Source organism: Astyanax mexicanus, chromosome 5 (genome assembly GCF_023375975.1).
Source record: "Astyanax mexicanus isolate ESR-SI-001 chromosome 5, AstMex3_surface, whole genome shotgun sequence".
Classification (NCBI taxonomy): domain Eukaryota; kingdom Metazoa; phylum Chordata; class Actinopteri; order Characiformes; family Acestrorhamphidae; genus Astyanax; species Astyanax mexicanus.
In genome coordinates this window covers 56,092,526-56,120,312 of record NC_064412.1, presented here as the reverse complement: position 1 = coordinate 56,120,312, position 27,787 = coordinate 56,092,526, and the positions used below count along the sequence as shown (strand labels likewise).

At 36.5% G+C, this 27,787-nt stretch overlaps 2 protein-coding genes across 2 annotated transcripts; one reads left to right on the top strand and one right to left on the bottom strand.

The window, feature by feature from the left end:
• LOC103023273 (C-X-C chemokine receptor type 1) lies at positions 1-2,492 on the bottom strand. The gene is made up of 2 exons (XM_007244238.4): positions 2,376-2,492; positions 1-1,303 (listed from the first exon to the last, which is right to left on the bottom strand). Exons 1-2 carry the CDS (start codon positions 2,380-2,382, stop codon positions 204-206), a joined length of 1,107 nt encoding a protein of 368 aa, XP_007244300.3. The 5' UTR covers positions 2,383-2,492; the 3' UTR covers positions 1-203.
• A 5,527-nt stretch (positions 2,493-8,019) lies between these two features.
• On the top strand, positions 8,020-26,233 carry LOC103022959 (actin-related protein 2/3 complex subunit 2-A). Its single transcript, XM_007244237.4, has 10 exons — positions 8,020-8,240; positions 9,843-9,877; positions 10,079-10,191; positions 12,343-12,388; positions 13,664-13,850; positions 14,276-14,369; positions 14,789-14,915; positions 16,402-16,502; positions 18,136-18,236; positions 25,300-26,233. Exons 1-10 carry the CDS (start codon positions 8,167-8,169, stop codon positions 25,319-25,321), a joined length of 900 nt encoding a protein of 299 aa, XP_007244299.3. The 5' UTR covers positions 8,020-8,166; the 3' UTR covers positions 25,322-26,233.
• Positions 26,234-27,787: the final 1,554 nt, after the last annotated feature.

The window sequence follows — 27,787 nt, the reverse complement described above, 5'->3', positions numbered from 1 at the left end:
TAACACAAGGCTATTTTTATTGAAATGTACAGTATGGAATAGAAAGTTCAGATATTTGTGTGAAAATGTAAAAATAATTACTTCAGTAAAGTAAAGATAAACAACATTTCAGCTTATTGCATTAATCTTTAGCGATACATATACAGCCTTGTACCTCTCTCTAGCTTTGTCAGGTATCTGAGTAAAAGTTCATAGTTAAGCAGTTATGTGAGAGCATTATTATTCCCCTGTGAGGTTGAGGAGGTTGATCGACTGAAAGACCTGGAGATGGACTCTCGCTCCACTATTCCTCTCTTGCGCAGCAGCTTCATCAGATTGCTTCTGAACTTCTCTCCTACGAAGGCGTACAGCACGGGGTTGATGCAGCAGTTGAGCAGACCCAGGCTCCGGGTGGCCAGCAGGGCTCGGTCGATCTCGTGTCTCCGATGGCATCCTGAGTCCACCAGATTCTCCCTCATCAGCGTGTCCACCATCATGACCAGGTGGTAGGGGCACCAACAGAGTAGGAAGGCTGTGACCACGGCGATGATGACCCTCATGGCTCGCTGCTTGCGAAATCCTCGCGTCTGGACCAGACGGGCGATGGTGACGCCGTAGAAGACTATCATGGTGCCCAATGGTAACAAGAAGCCCAGCAGGTGACGGAGCAAACGTGTAGCAAAGCGCCAATAGGAGGCGCTGGAGGTGGTGTATCGTTCTACACACTCCAGGATTGTACTGTTCTCCATGGAGCTGTAGGACGTACTGTAGACGAGCACAGGTACAGACAGCAGGAATCCCAGCAGCCAGACACAACCGCACGCGATCCAGCTCAGCCTCAAGCATCCTCCAGACCTGCCCCTGCCCTCCGTCGCGTTATGAACCACCATCATGTAGCGATCAGCGCTGATACACACCAACAGCAGGATGCTGGTGTAGAAGTTAATCTCCACGATCATGCTGATCAGCTTACAGGACAAGTCCCCAAAAATCCAGCCTCGCAGGAAGGACACGGCCGAGAGCGGCAGCGTCGCCGCCAGCAGCAGGTCAGCCAGTGCCAGGTTAAAGAGAAACAGATCAGACGGACTGAGGCTGTGGCGGCTGGAGCCCACGACCAACCCCACCACCAGGTTCCCGGGAATAGCCAGCAGGAAGATCTGCATGTAGAACACGGTCATGAAGATCTGCACTGCTGGAGGAACCCGATGGGCGCCGCACGGTATACTGCCGATATTGATGGTGAAGTTAACGAGGTCTGTTGAGTTGTCGTCTCCATAGCTATAAAAGTCGTCTAACTCCTCACTCGAAATGGAAAGTTTAATATCTGTTAAACGAAAAAAAGGAGAATATCAGGATTCATTAAATATCCTTTTACATGACTTTCTTAATTGATTGCTTGCTTGTTAGATTTAGCACACAAAAACAATACCCCATGAAATATGTGTAGATTGTATATTGAATTTGCAGAAAATTCTGAGAATACAGGGATATAAAAAGGTCTCAAAATAATAGGAATTGATTTGTTCCACAAAATAGTAAATGTGCCATTCATTCATATTAACTAGTGGTTAGTGTGGGCGTGTCCTAAGTTTCGTCAAAGAAAAATTGTATTAGGCCTCGACTGCAGTAAAGAAAGATGAAATGTCCATATGTTTAAATATATACAAAAAATTAAGAAAAAAAAGATATATATATATATATATATATATATATATATATATATGTGTGTGTGTGTGTGTGTGTGTGTGTGTGTGTGTCTGTATTTGTTCCTCAAATGTCAAGAGCATAGTTGAGAATAGATTAAAGTTAATTAATAAAATAAATATCCAGATTTTTGTTATTATTATTTTAAAGTGCCGAACAAATAAAAAAATTGAGTGCAAACGAATATTACAGAATGAATCTACTAATTTTAACGAAATTCTTAAAATATAACTTAAAAAAAAACATCAAAAAATATGTTGAAGAAACAGACATAATTTTGATGTGAACGTCCAGATTTACTATGGTTTATTTTGTTTAATTATGGTGATTCACTAAATGAATGCACTAAAGAAGGAACTAAATGTGACTAAACTATTAAAAACAGTAGTAAAAAATGAAGAATATACAGTTCTAGCATGAAAACATCAGAGCACTGGTTTGCAACCATGCCCAAAATCCAAAAAGTATGTCTAATTTTAGTTTTTATTTATATTATGATTAAAAATATGATTAATAATCATGAATTAATAGAGATTGTATTAAGTATATTTTTTTGTCATTTGTATTTATACACAGTAAATTAATTGTTAATTTAACACTAATAATATTGATTTAACACTGATAAATGTGCTGTGTAAACAATAGCATTGATAACAGTAAATTGCCTGTTATGAATAATGAATTCAGCTTACCTGCCATTGTTTCCTCCAGCTGTGAGAAAATAAAGGCTAAAGCGTAGTTTTATTATTATACTGCTGCTTCTGCGTCTGGATGTGTTAAAATTTCCTATTAGGCCAACTCTGACTTTTCCCTTGCATCAGAAGCATTTACCAGAGATGATGTCAGACTGACGTTCAGCCTATAGTTCAGTTTATAACCTGTGGGACTTGGTCAGTTTTTCTGAGAAAATCTGAATTATTTATTTATTTATTTATTTAAATAAATCAGCTTCCATTTCTATTTTCTGTAGAAAACAATTACAGAAATACACTAAAATTATTAGTTATATTAGCATCAGTGAAAATAACTACAATTACAGTTTTTTTTTACACTGCAAAATATCAATTGTCAAAATGTATGTAAATTAAGATGCATAAGATTTTATTAAGCAAAAAAAATCTGTCAATGGGGTTAGGTCATTTTTTTCAGTAAGATTTATTAAAATAAGCAAAAAAGTTAAATCAAGCAAAAATCACTGATTATGTGTCTTAAATTTGGACGCAAGAATCAGAATAACTTCACTTGTGACTTTTTTGTGCTTATTTTAAGTTCAAATTAAAATAAACAATTAGAAATGTAATTTTCCTATAAAGATAAGAGCTTACTATAAAACAAAAGTGATAAATAAAAGCACATTTTTCTTAGATTTATTCAAATCTAAAAAAGGGTTAAAATACGGTCTAGAAAAGGTTCAAATTTGGACCCAAGAATCAGAATAGCTTTGAGTTTACTTACTTCAAATAATGTAAAAACTTCTAATAAGACTGATTAAATTAGAAAAAAAATATGTTTTAAATATTAAAATATTTTACATTTTTGCAGTGTGTCTGTTTTTATTCATTTAAATTTAAAGGTTTTAGGTTTCAATTTTATCTAATTAAACATTATTGGCTGTCAGTGTTTAAATGATAAATATTAAATATATACCAGTCAGAAAATTGTGATATTATGACAGAATATTTTTCAGCTCCACTGACCATATATATATAGTTATATAATAATTACAGACTGTAGTAATTATTACTGTATTATTATTCTCCTCCACAGAGCTGCTTTTATGCTGGTAAGAGTGGATCAGATGCAGCAGTGCTGCTGGAGTTTTAAACACAGAAGGGCTACAGTTTGTACTTATAAATCAGTGGAGCAATGAGGTGGTCATAATAATATGGCAATATTGACTGTGTTTAAGTTCCTGACCAATACTAAGTGCTTAACTTCTGTTTAGTGTTAATTGTCCTCCGTCAATAGCTGTTTCCACACAGGAGATGTGGTAAATGTGAGCATTGATCAACGCAGGAAAACATTTTCTGCAACGTGGAAGTTAAGAAACTTCTGAGTTCTTCAGGTCAAAAAGCTTAGAAGTGTATTTTTCCTCTAAAGATAAGAGTTTAAAATAAAACAGAAGTGATAAATAAAAGCCAAAATGATTCATTATGAAGGAGTCTGTGTTGAGATTATATCTAATTTATGAAATAATACAGTAGGTGGCAGTAAAGGTCCATATTCAGCTTATATAGAGGATTTGAAACTAAAGTTAATAACACTGCCTAGTGTTACATGTGCTTTATTAAATATGTTTATTACCACTGAAAAGTTTAGACACCTTCTCATTCAGTGTTTTTCTTTATTTTTAATTTACTTAGTTTATTTTCTACATTGTAGATTAATATTAAAGACATGAAAATGAATAAGGCGCACATCTACTATGCAGGCAAAAGCCCTCTGGTGCTGGAACTGTTTTCCATAAAGGAACTTGAGTTCCTCTGAATAGTTTTGCTTTAAATAATAATATTCATCACCTCCCTTTGATAGTTGATCCATGTTTATAAAGCCTCTACATTTGCAATGCATATTACAGAACAGGCGTACCATTTTTTACTACCTCTACCCACTCATACATTATCTAAAATAATTTACTATTTTATTATTATTTTATTTATTCCTTTATCACTGTACAATGCTTTATGTCTTTATAGAAAAAAAAAACAAAGCAGATATGTCACTGCTTAAAGGTTTAGTCTGATTATGATACAAAGGGGCTTGCCACAAGAGGGCGTAATATGCTTCCCTTTTAGTTATTTATAGGTGAGCCGTCAACTGTGCACCCTGCAGCTTGATTTAGGGCGTGTCAGTGTGTCTTTGCAATCGTAACGACAGGAAAAGTACACCTTGCGCTGCTTGAAACTTGCAAAAGGCACAGAAGTACTAATTCTCTTAAATAATCATGAGTGTGTTTTGGGTGTAACGTGAAATAAACCAATCAGAGTGTCACTTGCTCATCATTCCCGTTCCATGACTTTGGTGGATTGCTATTTTAACGGTGCAGCTACCTGGACGTGTCCAACAAACTCTTCTCAGCAGAGAAAAACTGACCTGCTCGTTGTTCACGCTGTTCACGTAGTCATGGTTCTAATCAGTCAGTGGCACACCTGTGTTCTTTGTTGCCAAGATAGCAATACATACAATACCAGAAAAATATCTGTACACATCTCATTTCCAGGCCACCGCACCTATCGGCGTAGATATATTCTCAAGAACTGTTGCTATTTAAACAACTCAGATGAAAAGAAGTGGCAATATACTGATTTATCGTCAATCAAGAATTTATGGTATCAAGCTACGAGTGTAGAGCTACAGGATCTACAGGCCCAGCTGTAGCAACATCTGTGGGTAAATGTGCTGCAGGATCCATACAGAACCTGAACTTGTATCTAAGCTAGAAGCTCCAACAGATTACTAAACCCCATTTTTAATTGTAATAAAGTTTTCCCTAAATAACCTTTAAATATTCTTTCTTTTTCATATCGTAATCACTTACATGTATTCTTATTGGAGTCACACATATAAAGGTTCATTCAGTTCCTGCATCTCATTCTTGATGCTATATGTATTTTTAGAGAACAGAGAAGGGTGAAGCAGATTGTGAGGATATTTATGGTAAATGATAAGAGAATGATCTTCAGCAGATCTTCTTTATCTGGTTCAGACCATCAGTGTGCTTCTGCAGTTTGGGTGTGTCATCAACTTCAATACAGACTAAAGTCAGCATAAAGAGATGCTAAAGAGTGATAGCAGAAATCAGTGAGGTTATGATGCAACAACATAGCTTTAAATCACAACACACACGTATACACACTACTACCAATAGAAGTTTGCAATATACAGTATGTATATAGAGATGTATCTGGATAGGTGTTTAACTGAACGATGAGAAGCCGAAATGAATACGAGCTGAAATGAAATTAAAAAGGAGTAATTAGGCTATTTTTAAAATGTAAGTAGTAGAAAGTTCAGATAATTGTGTGAAAATGTAAAAATATTGCTTAGATAACCAACATTTGTATGTATATTATATTAAGTATATTAGTGACTTAATTTAAACAAAACTAGAAAAAGCAAAAACTAGCAAAAAGCACCTTAAAGTAAAAATGTGTAAAGTCCCTGAATACTGAGTACTCTAAAGAACTGCAGTGGAGACTTAAATTCTCAGTAAATTCATCAGTATAAAGTAGGAACTTGGTTACAGATATTCTTGGGCTTAAAGATAGTAAATGCTGGAAAGTGAGAAATTTGCACAACAGCATAGCAAGATTAACAGCCCATCAACAGGTAAAAAAATATATATAATAGTAATAATATTAATAATAAGAATAATAATAATAATAATAATAAGAAGAAGAAGAAGAAGAAGAAGAAGAAGAAGAATTATTATTATTATTATTATTATTATTATTTTATTTTGATTTTTTTTATTATTAAATGAGTGATTATTAGAAAAATCAAGATAAATTTTTACTTACAACTTAGGAAAAAAATCTCTAATTATAACTCCATTAAAAACTGTGCTTAAATCTTGTACAGAACACACAGCTCAGAAAAAAGGAACCAGTAACTCTCCATTTCTGGATATTGTATTATATTCTACTACATGAAGATTTGCTTATGTAAATTGAGATATTGAGTATATTTTCAAGTGGCAGTGTTGGAGGTGTGCCAAGTCCTGCTGGAAAATGAAATCTGCATCTTCTTGAAACTAATCAGTGTTTAATACATCTATATAATATATGAGTTTCACATTTTAAACTGAATTACTGAAATAAAGTAACTTTTCAATGATATTCACATTTTTTTGAGATGTGCAAGTACAGGCCCCACATGGGCATGGTATCTCGGTACTTTGTTATATTATTACCTCCTAATAGTACAGGTGCTGGGATTAATATCACACACAGTTACAGTCTCTATTAAAGTTTTGATATTAAAATAATGAGACCTAATCAGACATTTATAGCAATAAACATCCTGTAAAAAAGACAAAGCGTGAACTCTGATGTATTTACTGCAAGCTGTAATCTCATTACAGGAACAAAAAAGTATAATAGGTTTCTTGTGAAACTGTTCTGTCTGTAGTTTCAGTTATTTGAAATGTCTGGGGAATGTCTCTCAGCCTCCACCTGTCTGTGTGTTTTAGGGTGTATTTCTTGTTTGATCGTCTGTGTTAATGGATTCTCTCTGAAGTTAAGCGAGGTTTGGTTAGTGTTCTGCAGTAATGACAGGCAGCTCTACCTCAGAAACCAAACATTGCTCAATGTGCCAATCAGATAAATACAGCTGTCCATATCTAATACTGTAAGACTGAAACTACAGTGCAGGGAGTGTCATTTTAAAAACTCGGCTTGGTATTGTAAATATGACACCACCACTAATCACCACTAATTATGATGGGTTTCTTTTTCATTTGTTTTTTTATTATCTCTTTGCATATGGTGTGACAATGCGTTCATATACAGTTGCAAAAAAAAGTATGTTAACTCTTTGGAATTACTTGGATTTCTGCATAAATTGTTCATTACATGTGTTCTGATCAGTCACAACAATAGACAAACACAGTCTGCTTAAACTAAAACCACACACAAACTTATATTATAAAAAGTATTATTATTATTATTATTATTATTATTATTATTATTATTATTATTATTATTATTTTTATTATTATTAGATGGAATTTCAATATTAATAAACGATTTTGTGTCAGGTTTCCCGGACTTAAAGGAGTAAAAAAAAAAAAAACATGAAACAAAAATTATAGAATTTATACTGAGCATAAATTAACAAATACTGCTTATCTTCGTTCTGCTCAGAATTGTGAAGCATACTGTAAAAATAATAATAATAATAATAATAATAATAATAATAATAATAATAATAATAATAATAATAATAATAATAATAATAAACTGCATTAAATAAATGATTCAGGGTTTCCAAATCGAGATAATCCCGGTTTAATTATGAGAATTTCGGCTAAAATGTTCTCTTTCACTCAGGCAAACACGCGCTGCTCCTATGTGTCCGGTGTTCTGCCGAATTGTGCTACTCGGCCATATGTGCTTCTTATAGGAAGTGCAAAAGCGGTTTCTAATCACTTTTGTTAAATAAATTTAATATTGTAAGCTTGTAAAAGCTAAAAGCTTCTACCTGGCTACCTAAAATACACTTCTGCCGTGAGAATGTTCATATATGGTATTTTATTTTAGTATTTTTAAGATATATATAAATAAATATACAGCAGGGTAGCAGTTTTCGGCAGGGCAGCACAAACCGTCAGAACACCAGGTCCTGCGGAAAAGGGGAGCGGAAGTGTTTAGAGGAGGAAGCGGCCTGTAGTAAATATTCCAGAGCAGAAATCAGAGGGATTTTAACTGAAAACAGATTAAATATTAATTTATTGAGTAAATCTCAGAGTTTTAGAGCGGAGAGATGATTCTACTGGAGATCAACAACCGCATCATAGAGGAGACGCTCAGCCTGAAGTTCGAGAGCGCGAGTAACGGGTGAGAACTGCCTCATACATCCTGCAGCAGCTCAGCCTGACTCTAAACACTGACTCTAATACTGCCTTCTAACTCCGAACACTGCTTATAATACTCACTCCTAACACTGGCACTTAAGACTTAAGTCTCCTGACTCTAAAGCTGCTTCTAAGACTACCTCCTATCACCTAACATCTGCACATGAATCTGGCATCTATATCTGCCTCCTATCACTGCCTCCTGACTTTAAAGTTGCTTTCTGTAAAGGCCTCCTATCACCACACGCTGCCTTCTAAGACTGCCTTATAATACTGCCTCCTGACTCTAATGCTGCCTTCGGTAACTGCCTCACATCACCTAACACTGCCTCTGATGCTTCCTCCTAACATTTACCTCCAACTCCTAAAAACTCTCCTGGCTCCTAAAACACCTCCAGCCTCCAAACACCTAACACTGGCACCTATGACTGCCTCCAACACTGCCTCCTGACTCTAATGCTGCCTCCTAACACTAGTACCTTACTTCTGTAACTGCCTCCTATCATTTAACACTGCATACTAACATTGCCTCCAATCACTTAATACTTGTACCCAACACTAATACCACGTCCTAACTCTAATGCTGCCTTCGATAACTGCCACCTATCACCCAACACTGCCTCCCAACACCTGCTCTGCTGCTGCCTCACTTTGCCTTGCCAGCTTTCTCTGTCTCACACTGCCTCCAGCTTTTTCTGCCTCACACTGCCTCCAGCTTTCTCTGCCTCACACTGCTTATTTATCCTTATCTGTATACTTCCTCTATTTTCTCTGCCTCACACTACCTTTTCAGGTCTGTAATGTTTATACTACTTTGTTTAAATTTGTACAGTAGCTGTATGCTGCCTCCAACTTACCCTGCCTCCAGCTTACTCTGCCTCAAACTGCCTTTTTATTCATAGGTGTATACTGCCTCAAGCTTACCATATACTTCCATTTATAGCCTTATATTGTACAGCTTGTTACTGCCACGTTTCCCCATACTGCCTAATTTAGTCTAATTCAGGCTTATATCTCCTATTATTTTCATTCTGAGTCACATAATGTGGTTTTCTTACTTATAAACTGAACTGTTTCAGCTTTAAATAAATTGCTTCTAATTTTAATAACATGCTCTACTCATAAGAGGACATAATCTTAATTAATTAATTAATTAATTTATTTATTTTTGTTATTTTTCTGCAGCTGAAGGGAGATGTTTTAGAAAACAGCCCATAATACTCTGAGTTTAAAGTGAATACCAAACCATGTTCTGTCATGTTCTGATGGAGGAGGTAGTTGGTGCCTTGCGTCGACTTGTCCTCCACTATAAGGCTGAAGCTATAATAACTCTATAGTAGTTATTGAATAAAACACAGGCTAACTATTAAAACAGTGATGAACAGTTAACTTCTATCTGTTTTATTGTGTTTCTATGTTTTCTTACACAGTAAATTTGCCTGTGTTAAAACTAGGTGTTAAATTCTGACAGGTCTCGCAGTGTTAATGTTGATGTAGCGCTAAAAGCGTTGATTTGACTGAAATTTACTGTATGTGTAGTTTACTGATTCTGATTGGCTAAACATAAGCTTGTTATTTTCTGCAGGAATAAACCTGAGGCAGTTGAAGTCACTTTTGCAGGTAAGTTCCTCATACCTTTCTCATTGTTTCTGTTTCTCATTGTTTAGTTAATCATGCAAGCTGTGATTAGTGTCTGTAATTTATTTTTTATTTTTTTTACATTTGTCATAGAAGAATATTTGTTGGGTAATTATGGTTAATTATTACTAGTAATTTATGTGCAGCTATTGTAGTATCTGACATTGTTTGCTGTAATTATAGACTTTGATGGCGTCCTTTACCACATCTCAAACCCTGATGGAGACAAGACAAAAATCATGGTCAGCATCTCCCTCAAATTCTACAAGGAGCTGCAGGAACACGGAACCGATGAGGTAAAACACCATCACACCATGCATTTAGCTAAACGGCGAGAAAGTATATTTATTATTATCTTACATCCTGCGAAAGGCTTGTTGCAATGTTCATTGCTATCTTGCACCCGACCAACAGTCTATATTCTCACGCCATGCACCTTCATCGTTTAAATAGCAACAGGAGTTTTGCTTGTTTATCTTGGTAACAGAAAACACAGGAGCTCCACTGACTGAATACAACCTAGACAGACGCCAACAGTCAGACGTTCATCGCTATCTTGGCAACACTGTGCAAAAAACACAACTTTTACATCAACAATAAACAGAATACTAAATAAAGTAACATTGATGTTCATGTAAATGAGCTCAGTTTCCTCTGCTGAGAAGCACAGAAGTGCTGCGACATTAAAATAGCAATCCGCCAAAGTCAGAGCTCACCTGGCTCTTAAAGGAAATAACGAGCAAGTGACATGCTGATTGGTTTATTTCACTTTACGCCCAAAATTAACCACGTCTATAATTAATTAAAAGAATTAGTACATGCCTTTTGCATGTTTCAAGCCACACAAAGTGTACTTTTCCTGTCTTTACGATAGCAAAGACACACTGACACACCCTAAATCAATCTGCTTAATTCACAGAGTGTTAATTTATAACTGTGTTGATTTAACACTGCCAAGGCAAGTTAACTGTGTAGGTGATGTTTTTAGTATGTTATTTGCATGTATAAAGGATGCAGTTTGTGCTGATTTTTAGTTTGAGAAAGGTTTGGATGTAAAGCTCTACAGAAATCTAATCATCACCATTTAAGGAAGAAAGAAGCTGCTGTGAGCTCTGCCTGAAAACAGGAAGTACTATATGAGTCAGCGTGTTGACCTCTAGTGACGGAGCTGCTGTGAGCGAGAGCTTTGAAACCAAACTTCGATATAAAACAGAAGGAAGTGCTCTAAATAAAGATTTGGCTTAATTTATAAAAAAGATTGTGCAAGACCAGTGGTGGTGAAGCCTACATAGTACATAGCATTTAGCATATAGCGCTTATAACAAGTGTCTTGATTGATGAATGAATAAATGATGTTGTGAATTAGTCTGAAACTGATGTCTATTAAAATTATCTCCATTAGCTTTAAAGTATATTTGACTATAAATAGCCAACTAAGATTCATTTGCCACTTCAAACTATAGTTTACAAATAAGTTTTACACTTCATTCTTTTTAATATTTCATTTTTATGCACAACTTAAACATAATTTAATGGATAAAAAATAAAAAATATGATACAGCTCTGGAAAAACATTAAGAGAGCATTCAGTTTCTCTGATTTTGCTATTTAAAGGTTTATGTTTGAGTAAAATGAATTTTGTTGTTTTATTCTATAAAATACAGACAACATTTCTCCCAAATTCCAAATAAAAATATTGTAGTTTAGAGCATTTATTTAGAGAAGAAGGCATGAGAAATGGCTGAAATAACAAAAAAAAACATATTTATAAAGTAGTTTTAAGAGTTCAGAAATCAATATTTGGAGGAATAACCCTGGTTGGTTTTTAATCCCAGTTTTAATCAAATGCATCTTGGCATCATGTTCTCCTCCACCAGTCTTACACACTGCTTTTGGATAACTGTATGCCTTTACTCCTTGTGATCATCCATCTTCCTCGTGATTATATTTGACGAAGAAAAGTCACTCAATATAAAATATTTTAGCAAAATAAAGATACTACACAAAATGCCTCCATAGTACAGTAACAAAAAACATATATTTGATATATGTGTGTCTGACAGTGAAGATGAGCTCAGTCTTGTGGTTCTTTAAAGTGATAGTGAATTAGTCACGCACTCTTGGCGTTCACGTTCTCACTGTTTACACTGTACTCCTTCAGAACAGATGTTAGAACAGTGCCAGGTATTCGGGGACTGAAGGAAATGTGTGTGAAGTGTGTCTCAGAGTTAAAACCACTAATTATAGTTAAGAGTACATTACAGTAATAACTGTTGCTCATCATTCCTCTTTGTCTTCCTTTGTAAATTCCTTTGGTTTTGGCTCGAACCCAAAGCCTGTTGTTCTTCAGGACTGAAAGACGTTGATGTATAATTGAAAATACTTGCAGTTTTATTGCAGTTCTAGTTTAACCGGCCACTAATCTCATGAATATCTTTCATTTTCAGCTTTTAAAGAGAGTCTATGGAAATTTCCTGGTGGCACCTGAGGCAGGTATGTCAGCTTGATGTTTTTATACTGGAGGATACAGCATGTTAAAAATGCAGCACAAACGCTGCAGAACTTATTGATATGAATTGATATGATGATAAGAAAAAAAACAACTATATTTACTGTATTTCTGCTGGACACGCGAATGAAATGTGGCCTCCACCTTAAAACCAATTCGTTCAGTAGGGGTGGGAAAACATATTTTGTGAAATTGTGATGTAACGTGGCGTTTTTAAATAAGACTCACCCTCCCTCGCCCAATTTGACAATTTACTTAGAATTTTCAATAAAAAGCGCCATGTGATGCATCATGGGTTCAACGCATCGAGTAGTGGGATACAGTGCGGTGAAAAGTTGAGCCGAAGCAAACTTTTTGCTTATCCGTCTAACGTGATACATCTACCCAATCAGAAAAGAGTATGTAATCCGTCAAATGCAACGCATCTATCCAATCATAAGAGAACAAGTAATCTGTCCAATACGATGCATCTATCCAATCAGAAAAGAGCAAGTAATCTGACTTATGTGATGCATCTGTCCAATCAGAGGAGAGAAGGTAATCTGTCTAACATGATTTATTTATCCAATCAGAAGAGCAAGTAATCCGTCCAACACAATGCATCCCTCCAATCACAGGAGAGAAAGTAATCTGTCCAACGTAATGCTTCTATCCAATCAGAAGAGAGAAGGTAACCTGTCCAATGTAATGAATCTATCTGTATCCAATCACAAGAGAGCAAGTAATCCTTTTAATGCGATGCATCTGTTCATTTTAGGTCATTTAAGGTTCCCTGTCTTTATTATCAATCCCTGACAAATAACTGGGGCTCAGATCAGCGCAATACAGAGCAGTGAATCACTGCAGAGATTGTTGGTGTCTATAGTGGGTTTTAAAAATATTAATATATCATTCAATTTATATGAATTAATGCTGCTTAATAAATAATGTTATAAAAGTCATTCAAACATTTATATGCTGAAGTTTATAGGGTTGTAGGAAACATAGGATAAAATAGATTCTGGTTTAAACGCATTTAAACACACAAACACAATTTAATTGGACGACACAGGTAATACCATTGTTAGTGCGCACATGTCCACAGGCCTGTCACCAATAACCTGGTGCTCTAACAGCTGAGCCACCACTGTCCCATGATTTGTGTGTTAGATTCTGGCTAATGCTAATGTTAATATAAAGGGAGATGAAACGGGCATTCTTATGAAGTTTTGTTATTGTGTTTATTGTTTATTATTGTGTTATTACTCCCTTTATTTCAGGTTACAATGTGTCCTTGCTGTTTGACCTGGATACACTTCCTGCGAATAAGGAAGAGCTGGTTCACCAGGCGGGCATGCTGAAGAGGAACTGCTTCGCTTCTGTGTTTGAGAAGTACTTCAAGTTCCAGGAGGAGGGTAAAGAGGGGGAGCAGAGGGCTGTGGTCCATTACCGTGATGATGAGTCCATGTGAGTAAAGCACTGTCACACAGCTGTAGCTGTCAGTTCTGACACTGTCTTTGTTCCAACAGGTTAATTACTGTGTTTTCAGACTAAAAGGCGCAACAGATTATAAGGCACATTAAACGACACTAGTAAAAATGCTAGTAAATCACTAGTAAAGTGAACAAGGGTGCCACCATGTTTCCCTTCTAATTTAGAAGGCTCTGCGGTTAGAGGCTAATGCTAATGCTGCTCCAGCCTTAGTGCTGGAGAAACTTTACTAAAAACTCATCTTTATAACTCTGTACTTCAGCAGAGAGGCTTTACTGCTCTTTAATACCTGACTGGTAGAATAAATAAGGCACACTGTCTACATTTGGGACAATTAAAAATAACGTTTTGAAAAAAAATTCTGTGCTAAAGTAGAATAATGTGTGTGTTTTATTTCACAGGTATCTGGAGGCAAAGAAAGACAGAGTGACGGTGGTTTTCAGCACCGTCTTTAAAGACGACGATGATGTCATAATCGGGAAAGTGTTTATGCAGGTCAGTACGGCTGGGTTTAATTAGATAACATGATTTCACAAAATACTTCACTTTTCTACTTATAATTATAATAATTTATAAACAGAACAAAGTCTCACATCAAAGTAGATAAAAGCAGAGTGATAAAAATGTGTTTACAGTCTTTTTTTTTTTTTTTTTTTTAAACACAGAAACAGAGTGGGTGAAGTAATAATATTAACAAAGGCTCGTCTCCTCTAAAAAACTGATCTAAAGATCTTAAATGGGACTTTTTCCCTCCACCCATCCCATCCAGATCCATCCCATCCCACTCAACCACCACAAACACACTTACACACACACACACACACACACAGTCTTGTACTGAGAAATCTACATGATATAAACTGTGTGTCTTCACCTGTGCATATTGTCGTATCGTCTGAATAATTGTGTTTCAGGAGTTTAAGGAGGGTCGGAGGGCGAGTCACACGGCCCCACAGGTGCTGTTCAGTCACAGGGAACCCCCCCTGGAGCTGAAGGACACGGACGCTGCTGTGGGAGACAACATCGGTTACATTACGTTCGGTATGTACTGTACACTCTCTCTCTCTTTCTTTCTCTTTCTCTGTTCGTCAGTCTTCTGTGTTCCGGCAACCTGTTTCTGATAAACTAAAAGAATATAAATCATTAAACAGGATTTTAAGAACAAAAAAAAATACAGTAGTCTCCTTTCCTCTCTCAATTAAATACCACTTTTTATTCTGTTACTGACTAATGTTTGTAAACTCGAGTGAGAGAGAGGTTAGCTGTGGTGTTGTTTAATGAAGAAAGTGTGTTTATTATATTAAAGGTGAGGTGCTAGACTAGTACTGTCTGTGTGTTTATTATATTAAAGGCGAGGTGCTAGACTAGTACTGTCTGTGTGTTTATTATTATATTAAAGGTGAGGTGCTCAACTAGTACTGTCTGTGTGTTTATTCTATTAAAGGTGAGGTGCTAGACTAGTACTGTCTGTGTGTTTATCATATTAAAGGTGAGGTGCTCAACTAGTACTGTCTGTGTGTTTATTATTATATTAAAGGTGAGGTGCTAGACTAGTACTGTCTGTGTGTTTATTATTATATTAAAGGTGAGGTGCTAGACTAGTACTGTCTGTGTGTTTATTATTATATTAAAGGCGAGGTGCTAGACTAGTACTGTCTGTGTGTTTATTATTATATTAAAAGTGAGGTGCTAAACTAGTACTGTCTGTGTGTTTATCATATTAAAGGTGAGGTGCTAGACTAGTACTGTCTGTGTGTTTATTATTATATTAAAGGTGAGGTGCTAGACTAGTACTGTCTGTGTGTTTATTATTATATTAAAGGCGAGGTGCTAGACTAGTACTGTCTGTGTGTTTATTATTATATTAAAAGTGAGGTGCTAGACTAGTACTGTCTGTGTGTTTATTATTATATTAAAGGTGAGGTGCTAGACTAGTACTGTCTGTGTGTTTATCATATTAAAGGTGAGGTGCTCAACTAGTACTGTCTGTATGTTTATTATATTAAAGGTGAGGTGCTCAACTAGTACTGTCTGTGTGTTTATTCTATTAAAGGTGAGGTGAGTTTTAAGTGGGTTCTTGTTTATATTAAAGGCAAGGTGCTGGACTATGCAGAAAAATGCAGGTGTGGGAAGTGATGTTTGATAAAAATATGTAAAATTGAATTTGATTCTCTGCTAAAAAAAATGTTTAAAATAAAAGTAACACAACTGTTACCTGTATATAAAAGTTCTGATGTCTGATTTGAATCTTAATAATTGTATTTATTCTAATATAAGGGCAGTGGTGCTGGGTTCTCCGCTGTTGTAAACCTTGTGATGGTTTGCGGTACTGGTTTGTGCTCAGCAGTTAGAAGTCATCTTAATCTTCAGGTTTAAAAAATGTAGAGAATCCTTAAATTTACATTGAGTTGGAAGTGAGCGTCAGGAATGCAGCTGGGTTCAGATCAGTCAGCTGTTTCTGCTGTTTCTTGTCTTTCATTTTAAAGTTGTAATTACTCTAATTACCAGAGCACTTCTTCTCTTACAGTCCTGTTTCCCCGACACACCAACGCAAATGCCAGAGACAACACCATCAATCTTATTCACACCTTCCGGGACTACCTGCACTACCACATCAAGTGCTCCAAGGTAAAAACCACTTCATACAGGCATACACTACTAACTGTACTGTACACTGTACGATTTTAAAGCGGCAAGCCGTATTATTTTGTTTCTAAACTGAAAGCAGAAGCATTTCTGAGTGGAGAAGAATATGGATAAAATAGTGTTTAATGGTACCAGCGTGCTGGAACAACCATCCCTGCTAAACCTGATAATATATTCATTCTAAAAACTGGGGTGTCGGGTCGCTTTTCTGGCCACGTCACGCGCCATTACGTACTTACATCACACGTACAGCCTCTAAAAGAGGATCCGGCTCAGTTTTACTGAACGCGAGCGGCTGGTGGAGCATTGGGGACTTCAGAAGAGGAAACTCAGAGCTCAGTAGCTCATTCACTCATAGTAAAACCAAAGAAATGAAGTAGTGAAGTTTCTGACTGAGCTTTTTCTCTCTGACTAAACATAACATGGAATCGGATTCATCCGCTCTGAAAGGAGACCTCATCACACCTGCCCAGTTTAAAATGATTCTTTCGCATGCTTGGTGCAATTACCCATTCTCACCAGAGACATAATCCCAAAACTTACAGACATCAGCTTTAAGCAGCTAAATGTTTTTAACAATATTTTTACCAGAAATAGATAATTCACACACACAATTTAAAAAATCCTTTCTAATTGTTCCCTAATTAAGTTTTTTTCCCTAACATTAGAACATTCATACATAAGAAAAATATATTTAAAAAAAACATCTGAAGGATTTTTTTTTACTATTTCTTATGTACTAGTGCATCTCAAAAAAAATACTGTAGAATATAATTGAACAGTTACTTTATTTCAGTAATTCATTCGATATTATATATAGATGTATTACACACACAGAGTGATCTATTTTAAGTGTTTATTTCTTGTATTGTTGATTTTGTTAATGGTTTACAGCCAATAAAAACCCAAAAATCAGTGTCTCAGAAAACTTTTGGAGCAGTGTGGGCAGTGTGCCAAGTCCTGCTGGAAAATGAAATCCACATCTCTATAAAAGTTGTTTTCAGCAGAGGGAAGCTGTAAGATATGAAGTGCTGTAAGATTTTGTGGGAAAACAAAACTGCACTGACTTTAGACTTGATAATAAATCACAGTGGATCAACACCAGCAGATGACAGACATGACTCTCCAAACCATCACTGATTGGTGGAAACTTCACACTAGACCTCGAGCAGTTTGGACTGTGTGTCTCTCCACTCTTCCTCCAGACTCTGCTCCCTTGATTTTGTTTTAAATAAAATGTAAAATTTACTGATGATCGGTGATGGTTTGTTTAGAGAGACATGTCCGTCATCTGCTGGTGTTGATCCACTGTGTTTTTTATTATTAACCAGTCTAAAGAAAAGACACAAGATACTGTAGATGTAGATGTGCTTACTCATAGCTGTTGTTCAGGTTTTCTCTGAATACATTTAGTCCGCTGGTGTGTTAGTGTTTGTCGTGAGCGAGTAATTGGCATGCACGTCTGTTTGTGGTTTGTTCACTATTGAGTTTGGGTGGTGGTGAATTGTAGCTCTGGCATGTGGCCACGCCGCGAATACTTGAATGTCTTTACTGCAGATGGGTTTCCTGATAAGCTCGAGTTCTTCTGCCCACTTGTTTCTTCTTCTGTTTCCAGGCCTACATTCACACACGCATGAGGGCCAAGACCTCAGACTTCCTGAAGGTGCTGAACAGAGCCAGACCTGACGCTGAGAAAAAGGAGATGAAGACCATGTCGTAAGTTCTGCAGAACACATCTCATAAAACCCTGCCCAAACCCTCCACTGCTCCATGACTCTTCTGTAGGGCTGCTCTGAGCAGACTCTGTGCATATAGATTGCTCATTAAAAGAAAATATGTAATGTGAATGGGATTCATGTGATGGATCACAGGAAAATTAATATAGCAATTTGGGAAACGCTTGCCAGAAGGTTTTATAATAGAAATGTTTTATAAATTGAGAATAGATTGCCTCTGATGATTAATGCACTTACGAGGTTAAAACTAATGCATGGAAGACATTGGTTTTACTTACTGAACAAATGTTTTCAGTATTTTATCTAGAACACACACAGAAACCATGTTTGTATTAGTTTATACTGTAGGTAAATTGTAATTCCATAACCTGAATGGATCTGCCCCATCGTGGATCCAAATGCAAGTAAATTGCAGATTAGTTGGCAAAGAAAAACTAGGAAAGCAAGCCTTTCTGGCCCAAATTTAGCAAAACATGCTGAAATCATGATACTGCCACCACCATGTTTCACAGATGCTATAAGGTTCTTATGCCAGATTACAGTTATTTCTTTCTCCTAACATAAAGCCTTTCATTTAATCCAAAAAGGTCTATTCTTCCATTTTTTCCAATAGCTTTCTGGCTTGTCTTTAGCAAACTAAAGACCGTCAGTAATGTTCTTTTTGGAGATCAGTAGCTTTCTCCTTGCAACGCTGCCATGCACACTACTGTTGTTCAGTGATTTCCTGATGATGGACATTAGCCAATGAAAGGAAGGCCTTCCGTTGCTTAGAAGATACCCTGTGGTCTTTTGTGACCAAGGCAACTATTACACACCTTGCTCTTCGAGTGATTTTTGTTGTCAACCACTACTCTGTTTATATGACTGTTGATTTGAGCAGTCTAAGCTCTTTAGAAATGATTTTGTAAACTTTTCCAGCCTAATGAACATCAAAATCCTCAGAAACCTCCTTTGTTTGTGCCATGATACACTTCCACAAACAGTTAAACAAATGAGACAAAAATATTATACTTGCTCATTTATTTATTGAGGAAAATGATTTAATATTACATATTTGTGAGTTTTGCAATAACTGCAACTAAATATTTCAGTGGCTTTCTCCTAGCCATGAACATTACATTAGGGCAATCTGAGAGAGGCCTTCAGTTGCTTAGAAGTTACATTGGGGTCCTTTACGACCTCGCTGACTATTATACACTCAAACATGAGTTGTGAATAGAAAACTTTGATAGATCCCTTTTTGCTTTTCATATAAAACATGGTGTTGAATATGGATGTGTTGCCTTTTTGTTTGAACTAACATCCCCACGCAACTTCAGCCAGTAGAAATTAAATGTGCCATTAATCTGGCAACCATTATGAAACCTTGCTTGTATGTTAAAGTTTCCCCTTACATTACAATTAACAAATTTACAGAGATTCACCATCCCTCACTAGATAACACCTAACATGCCATTCCACTCATCCCCTGAGATAACACTTCAATCAAACTGCAAACTGGTATCACATGACATACTTTTGGCATGTAAATATATAATATAATATATATATATATATATATATATATATATATATATATATATATATATATATATATATATATATATATATATATAAAATAAACATCTTCTGATTATCTGGAAAGGCTGCAGCACCACGATGACCTGCCAGATAAACCACATGCAAAGCTGAGGGAGGCTTGTGTTTGCTGTGTTTGTCCAGCGGTAGCTTTTCCTGTATTTACTGGTGCTGTAACTCATTTAAACCCAGTACAGACCTGTTAATTAGCGGATGGGTGGGACCAGAGAAAACACTAAGATGCTCAGTGCAGAAATACTCCAGAACTGGTAAAGCAAACAGTGCATTAGTCTAATAAAACAGTGTTTATTTTGGTGGTATGTCCTTTGTGACTACGGCAACTCAAGGTTCCCACGGGTCCTTAAAATGTTTTATAATGTTTTAAATGAAAATCTGTGTAATTAAGTTCTTAAATTGTCTTAAATGTGCTGTAAATTTGATGTGTTTAATGCCGGTGGTAAAACACAGTGGCCCACCCTAAATATCTAACCCAAGGAGAGAACTGAGGTTAGCAGAGAGCTAGCTAACAAACTAACATTAGCAAGGAGCTATCTGACATGCTAGCATAATAACATTAGCAGAGAGCTAGCTAATAAACTAACTTTAGCGATGAGCTATCTTACATGCTAGCATAATAACATTAGCAGAGAGCTATCTCACATGCTAAAATAATAACATAAGTGGAGAACTAGCTAACAAACTAACATTAGCGGCAAGCTATGTAACATGCTAACATAATAACATTAGCAGAGAGCTATCTCACATGCTAACATAATAACCTTAGGGGAGAGCTAGCTAATAAACTAAAATAAGCGGTGAGCTATCTAACATGCTAACATAATAACATTAGCGATGAGCTATCTAACATGCTAAAATAATAACATAAGTGGAGAACTAGCTAACAAACTAACATTAGCGGCAAGCTATGTAACATGCTAACGTAATAACATTAGCGGCCAGCTAGCTAACATGCTAACAATAGCATTAGCGGAGAGTGAGCTATGTTACTGGGGAGAGAACTAAGGTTTTGATTTATAATACAATACATTATTTTCTATCAAAGAAATTATGACTAAAGTTTTGGGTCTTAAAATACATTTATTGAAGTCTTAAAAAGGTCTTAAAAAACATGAATTTAAACTTTTTAAATGGTCAAGAATCCTGCAACTATTCTTAATCTTTGTTGATCGACCACTCAGCCTGTCTGACTGTTGTTTGGTGGAGATTACCCTAAAACCAAATGCTCAGTGTAGAGATCCTCCAGCACTGGTAAAGCAGGGCAAACGTTGCATTAGAGGCTTGCAGTAATGCAGCTTATGCAACCCTAGTTACTGTATAACATTACAATAACTTTACTACAGCATTCCTTCCTCCTGATTTAATCTAGTGACTAGCGCACATTCTTTAAAACGCAGAATTTCATTTGCAAAGGTCAATAATGTTGTTGTTTTCCCTTTTTCTTTTTCAATGGTTATCTTTTTCAATGTGTGCGATAAGATCACGTCTGGCCTTTCACTTTAATACACCCATGTAACTGTTACAGACATGGAGGATGACGTGAGTTGTTGGTGCAGTGGTGCAGAACAACTTAGCGCTATTCACTCATCGCAATGTGAGCATTCGCAATCGTCACATCACAGGATGTTAAAGTCACGTAACGATTATAAAAGTAATGCTAAAATGTGTTTAATACAAAATAAAGAAATGTGGCACATTTTTATTACAGTTTTGTTACAACTAAAGCTTCTAAAATAAACCATTTGAGAAGTCTAGTCATCTACTGCATGAAAAATAAAAAAATTGGGGTGAATATATTTTTACAGAAACGTTAAGCTAGATTAAATAGTGTTGTGAAGAAATTTTGTGTCTGTGTAGCCGTGTGTTTTGAGTTGAAACACATTGAACATGCTAACGTTTAGGCTCTATTTAATGCTTAATTGCTTAATTGAAACACAACAGGCTTAATTATTAATCTCAATGGTAATCAATTGGTGACATGTAATACAGTCTTTTGCGTTTAGGTTTAAAGTAAGTGATTTAGCAGATTTTTAGCAACTAGTCCTGGGTTTTTTTCTTATTTGCACTTAACTGAACTGTTTCTGAACATAATATAAAAGTGCAAAGGTAAAGTTTATGTAGTTAAAAGCAGGAATGTTCAAGTGTCTCAGGTTTCTTGTCTAAAGGACTGATTCATCTTGCTAAATTTAGCTTGATTCTTCATCATGAATGGAAGGACTTTGCAAAAATCGCCACATTACTTGGATGTGTGACTGTCAGAGCACATAAATTTAAGGTAGATAATTTAAGACCTCGGTTAAGGACTGCTGAAGTGCTTATAATTACAAGTGAGGCAGTCCAGAGTCCTGTAGTAATGTGGTCTGAAGACATTTCTACCTGAGCCGATGAGAACTCTGTGCTCTAACATTCCCACACAACACTAGAGTACTGACAATAGCGCCTATAGAACGTAGCGTGAGCTTGCGTTAGTGTGTTAATGTTTGCATGTCTTACATTCATGATCTCGATCCAAGAAATCCTGTCCTCTTATCTGATTCTGCGGAAGACCTTCTAATTACGTTTCATTCTCGATTCATAAGCATACCATCAGATCTTATCAGAGGTGGAAAATTTGTTTGAAGATCCTCAGTTGAGCCTTTCACAAGATTTCAGACGGACCCAGAAAAGACTGTGTGGTTTTTGTGTGTGTTGTTTGATTCCTTTCACAAAGCAAACGATGCAAAACCAGCTTTGAATAGCTTAGCGTGACTCTGTGCATCACTGTTGATGCACTCAGGTGTCTTAGTTCTGTTGTTTTAAGGGCGGTGGTTCTTTATAGTAGTGATAGTAGTAGTAGAATCTTGCACTGCTGGCTGGCCAGCCAGAATCGTTCATGACAGTTCTTAGTAGAGATTCACCAAAATTAAACATTTATATTAATACCGTATTTTTCACACTATAAGGCATTCAGGATCAGTTAAGGTTTATTTTGAGGTTTATTTTTACACACAAGGCACACTGGATTATATAAAGCGCATTTTTAGAGACACTAAGGAACTTCTAATTCAGCAGGTCTAGCTAAGTAAGCTAAGTAAACAAAACTGTAATAAAAAAATACTTTCTTAAAAAGTAAGGCAAGTGTTGGCTGTTAATCTACACACATATATCTCCTGTAACCATTTATTTGATTGAGTAAAGCACTTCTGTGTATTTACAGTAAGCTTAGATTTCTGAATTTCTTAGCATTAACGGCTAACCGCTAGCAGTTAGCGGCTAATGCCACCCGACAGCAATACACTGCCAGAGCCCTGAGAGAGCACAGTTGGTCTTGCTCTCTCTGTGTGGGTACAGTACAGTAGATGGCGTTCTCTCTTTCCCCTCATCACTCCTAGGGTGATGTGGATCAGCACAAGGCTGCATCTGTGAGCTGATGTATATAAAAAAAACGAGGCGCTGCACTTTCCTCCGAGCGTTAGCGCTGTGATGCTACTCGGCAATGCTACAGCTATCAGCAGCAGTTCAAAAAGAGGCGGAGTCTGACTTCACATGTGTCGGAGGAGGCGTGTGCTAGTCTTCTTAACCCCTTCTGGTGCATCACTAGTGATAGGGGCAGTCCTAATGAGTGGGTTGGGTACTTGAACATGTAAATTGGGGAGAATAAATTGGATAAAAAAATGCATTCAGAGTACATTTGTAAAACTCTTTTTTCCCCAAATATAAAAGACAAGTACGATTTTTTTTTTATGTTTTTGAAAAAATGTATTTTTTTTTTTTTTTAAAAGCTGTCTGCATCCTGTCCAGAATGTGTCCGTGACCCACTTTTGGGTCCCGATCCTGTTTTAGATCTATTTTATTACTATTTGTCCACCTTTTATGAAATTCTAAAACATAGTAAACAAAAACTACCAGATAAACTGTCAACAACAAGTGAAATGGAAATAGGAGCTGATAATCTGTTGTTTTTGGGATTTAGGGCGGGAGTTTGCTTGTTTTTCAGGGATCAGCTTTGCCACTACTTGCTAACTATGCAGGTCTCGCAGCTTCTGTGAAAAACGATAAAATCTCACGTCTCGGATGATCGGCTGCATCAGTGAGTAGAATAAAACTGTAGAGCTGAAGCTTCTGTGAGAAACATTTACAGCCCACGTTTTTAGATTCACACCTGACCAAAACACATTAATAAACGTGCCATAAATAAATAAATAAATAAATAAATACAAAGATAAGTTTCTGTGGAAGGAGGTGTAGACAAATAGAGCACACCTCTGTGGACACTTGCTGAGAGGAATTTATGACTCTCAAATATCTCGACTGCATGAAGCGTTTCACAAGAGGAACTTTCTACAACGAGAGAAACGGAGATCCGGCGCTGAGGGAGCACTGAGATTCATTTAGAGAACATTCTGTTTGAGAAAGGAGATGCTCGCCTGATCCGAAGTGATAAGTGATAAGAGACGGGGACACACTACCTGCTACCTACATCCAGCACTGCGTCTCTACGTCATCCTGCCATTCATACACAGAGTACAGACAGAGCTCCTAAATATAGCCCTATATGTGGGCAGAGATCTGTGGACACTGCTCACAGATTATACTACAGGCTTCTAAGAATGATTTAAATACCATATAACAAGCATAAACTGGTGTCTGCTGAGAACCAGGGCAGCACAAAATATTCGGAAAGTAAAATATTCAGCAGAAAATGAAGTACTCTCTGTGTACTCATCTTCTTGAAAGTCATACATTGTGATTCCTCTAAATTTAGTGTTTTTTTTAAGCAGTGGCAGAAGGCCCTCACTCTTTACCCAAGCCCCCAGATAAGCTGTATCTAGTATCACCGGGCTGTTGTATACAATGCTGGGACAGAGCTAACAGCGGGAAAAATAAAGAAAATTAAATAATTCCACGTGAAGTATCATGCTTCATGAAAGTTTACTACCTCATAACTTCACAAACTGGTTGTTTTTTTTTTTTCCAGCTGAAAGATACAAGCTGTACAGGACTAGGATAGTAATGTGACCTGAGTAGCTTTACTAGAGTATATTTATTTTTAAAATATCACTACTTCTAGGGTGATGTTGATCAGCACAAGGCGTCTGTGAGCTGATGTATCGGAATCGAGACTGCTAGCACCGCTGGAGGAGCATTAGCATTACCTGCTAACCGTGCTAAGCACTAGCTCTTTCAATATTCAGAGGGAGTATTTCAGACTGTAGTCTGCTCGTTTACAGTGTTAAAATAAGCTACGTGGGACGAACCGCTAGCTGATATCGCCCTGGCTTACCGGAAAGGGTTCCTCAGTATATTGCTGTCTTAATGACCTTGAGAAAATGTGGGTTCTGGGCTGAGACCAGCTGGAAAACCCTGATCTAAAGGACTCTGAAATGTTTAACATTGACCCCCACTGAAAATGTTCCCAACAGGACTGAATCATTGACCATATGCTTTGTTTGGTTCTTTTATTTCAGGGGAAAGACCTTCTCTCGCTAAAGGACACTTACTCCAGTCCCAGGCTCCTCAGAAAAGGCCTTTCAGCTCCATCAGCTTCTCAAACGGGAGGAGAGGACTCCTCCATCATCGTCTTCTCCTTCTTTTTTGTTGCTTTGCTTTTATAAGAATACAGCTCTGGAAAAAAAACTAAGAGAGCACTTCAGTTTCTGAATCAGTTTCTCTGATTTTGCTATTTATAGGTTTATGTTTGAGTAAAATGAAGATTGTTGTTTTATTCTATAAACTACAGACATTTCTTCTAAATTTCCCCAAAATTCTAAATAAAAATATTCTCATTTAGAGCATTTATTTGCAGAAAATGAGAAATGGCTGAAATAACAAAAAATGCAGACCTCAAATAATGCAAAGAAAACAAAGTTCATATTCATAAAGTTTTAAGAGTTCAGCTTCAATATTTGGTGAAATAACCCTGGTTTTTAATTTTGCAGTTTTCATGCATCATGTTCTCCTCCACCAGTCTTACACACTGCTTTTGGATAACTTTATGTCTTTACTTCTGGTGCAAAAAATAAATAAATCAGTTCAGCTTGGTTTGATAGCTAAGTGGTCTCTTATCTTTTTTCCAGAGCTGTATATGCTTCGTAAATAAAATTTCAGACAATTTTTTTTATTAAAGGGCATTCCTTCTTTGAAGCACATCAAAGTATATATTTAAATCAGAAATATATAAATATATCTGTATTAAATTGAAAAAAAAAACATTTTTATACGAAATCTTTTACTTGTTACTGTGTTACTGTTTGTTATCTTGTCACTGACTTACCTTTGTTTGATCAGTGAAGCTGATCTTGCCTCAGGCTCCTCCCCCCGTTCCTCTCTTTCATGTCTGTCACAACTTACCACTTTAAACGGATGGTTACAACATGACAAATAAAAACGCCTTCTTTCGGATGTGTGTGTTGTGTTTTTGTGTGTGCAGTGTGTGCAGTGTGTGTGTGTGTGTGTGTGTTTCCAGAGAACCTCATACATTCTCTGTCCTTATCTGCCAGGTGCTGGCGTGGTTGTTGTTGCTTCTATATAATTTGTGGTGCACCTGAGCTGAGATGGATGGATTATAAACACTACATACACACACACACACACACACACTTCTGCTGGAGTTCTGAGGAAAACAGCAGTTTGCTTTTAGTTGATTGAGCCCTGTTTTCTGTTTTGTTTCTTTTTTTTTGTCCAACCGGCCGCCTGAAACAGCCTCACATTCTTTTCTTTTCTTTCTTTCAGACTGTTTACACTTCTGAGAATCATCCAGAGGGTCACTGCAGTTGAGTTTCATTTTTATAAGAAATATATGGAAAATATGTTACTGTAGACTGTTGATTATTCCTGGAAATTCACATTTGAGGACTTTTAGACTGAATTAGATATACAGGTGTTGGACAATGAATCTGAAACACCTGGTTTTAGAGCACAATAATTGATTGTGGTGACGGACAGTTCTGGTGGAAACAGGAGAGTTGAGGTGAACATTGAATTCTGCGTGATTTGATCAGCCGTGGTTTTATGTTTTTTGGATACAATCCGGGTTAGCACCCGAACATCCCTTTCAGACAGCTTCCTCTTACAGCATCCACAGTTAATCCTGTTGGATGTGTTTGGTCCTTCTTGGTGGTATGCTGACATTACCCTGGATACTGTGGCTCTTGATGCATCACAAAGACTTGCTGTCTTGGTCACAGATGCTCCAGCAAGACGTGCACCAACAATTTGTCCTCTTTTGTCACCCATAATGTTGTGTTCATTGCAATATTTAGAGCAGAACTATGCTCTTACCCTACTAATTGAACCTTCACACTCTTCACGTTCTTACTGGTGCAATAATGTGCAATTAATGAAGATTGAACACCAGGCTGCTCCAATTTAGCCATGAAACCTAAAATCCCACACTAAAATGATGACAGGTGTTTCAGTTTCATTGTCCAACCCCTGTATACTAGTGCATTTGAAACCAATGATACCAAAAATATAATTGAAAATTACTTCATTTCAGTAATTCAGTTCAAAATGTGAAACTCATATATTATATATAAGTGTTTATTTCTTTTATTGTTGATGATTATGAAGCTTACAGCTAATTAAAAACCCTAAAAATCAGTGTCTCAGAAAGATAGAATATTATTATATAAGACCAATTGGTACTTTTGAAGTCCTGCTGGAAAATGAAATCTGCATCTCCATAAAAGTTGACTTTGGACAACTTCTTCTGAAGATCATGGGGAGATCAAAATTAAGCTCAATCTCAACACTCAGTCCTGTTACCTAAATTAATTCTTACGTCTTATTTGTTCATTTTTAAGATATTTTATTTTTTTAAATTTTGGGAAAATCACTAGAAGGTGCTCAGTGTCCTCACAGTAACAGGAGTGAGTTTCAGTAACAGGAAAGAGTGCCATTAACAGGAGTGACTTTTTTTAAAATATTTTAAATATCAATTATTTGAACATGCAG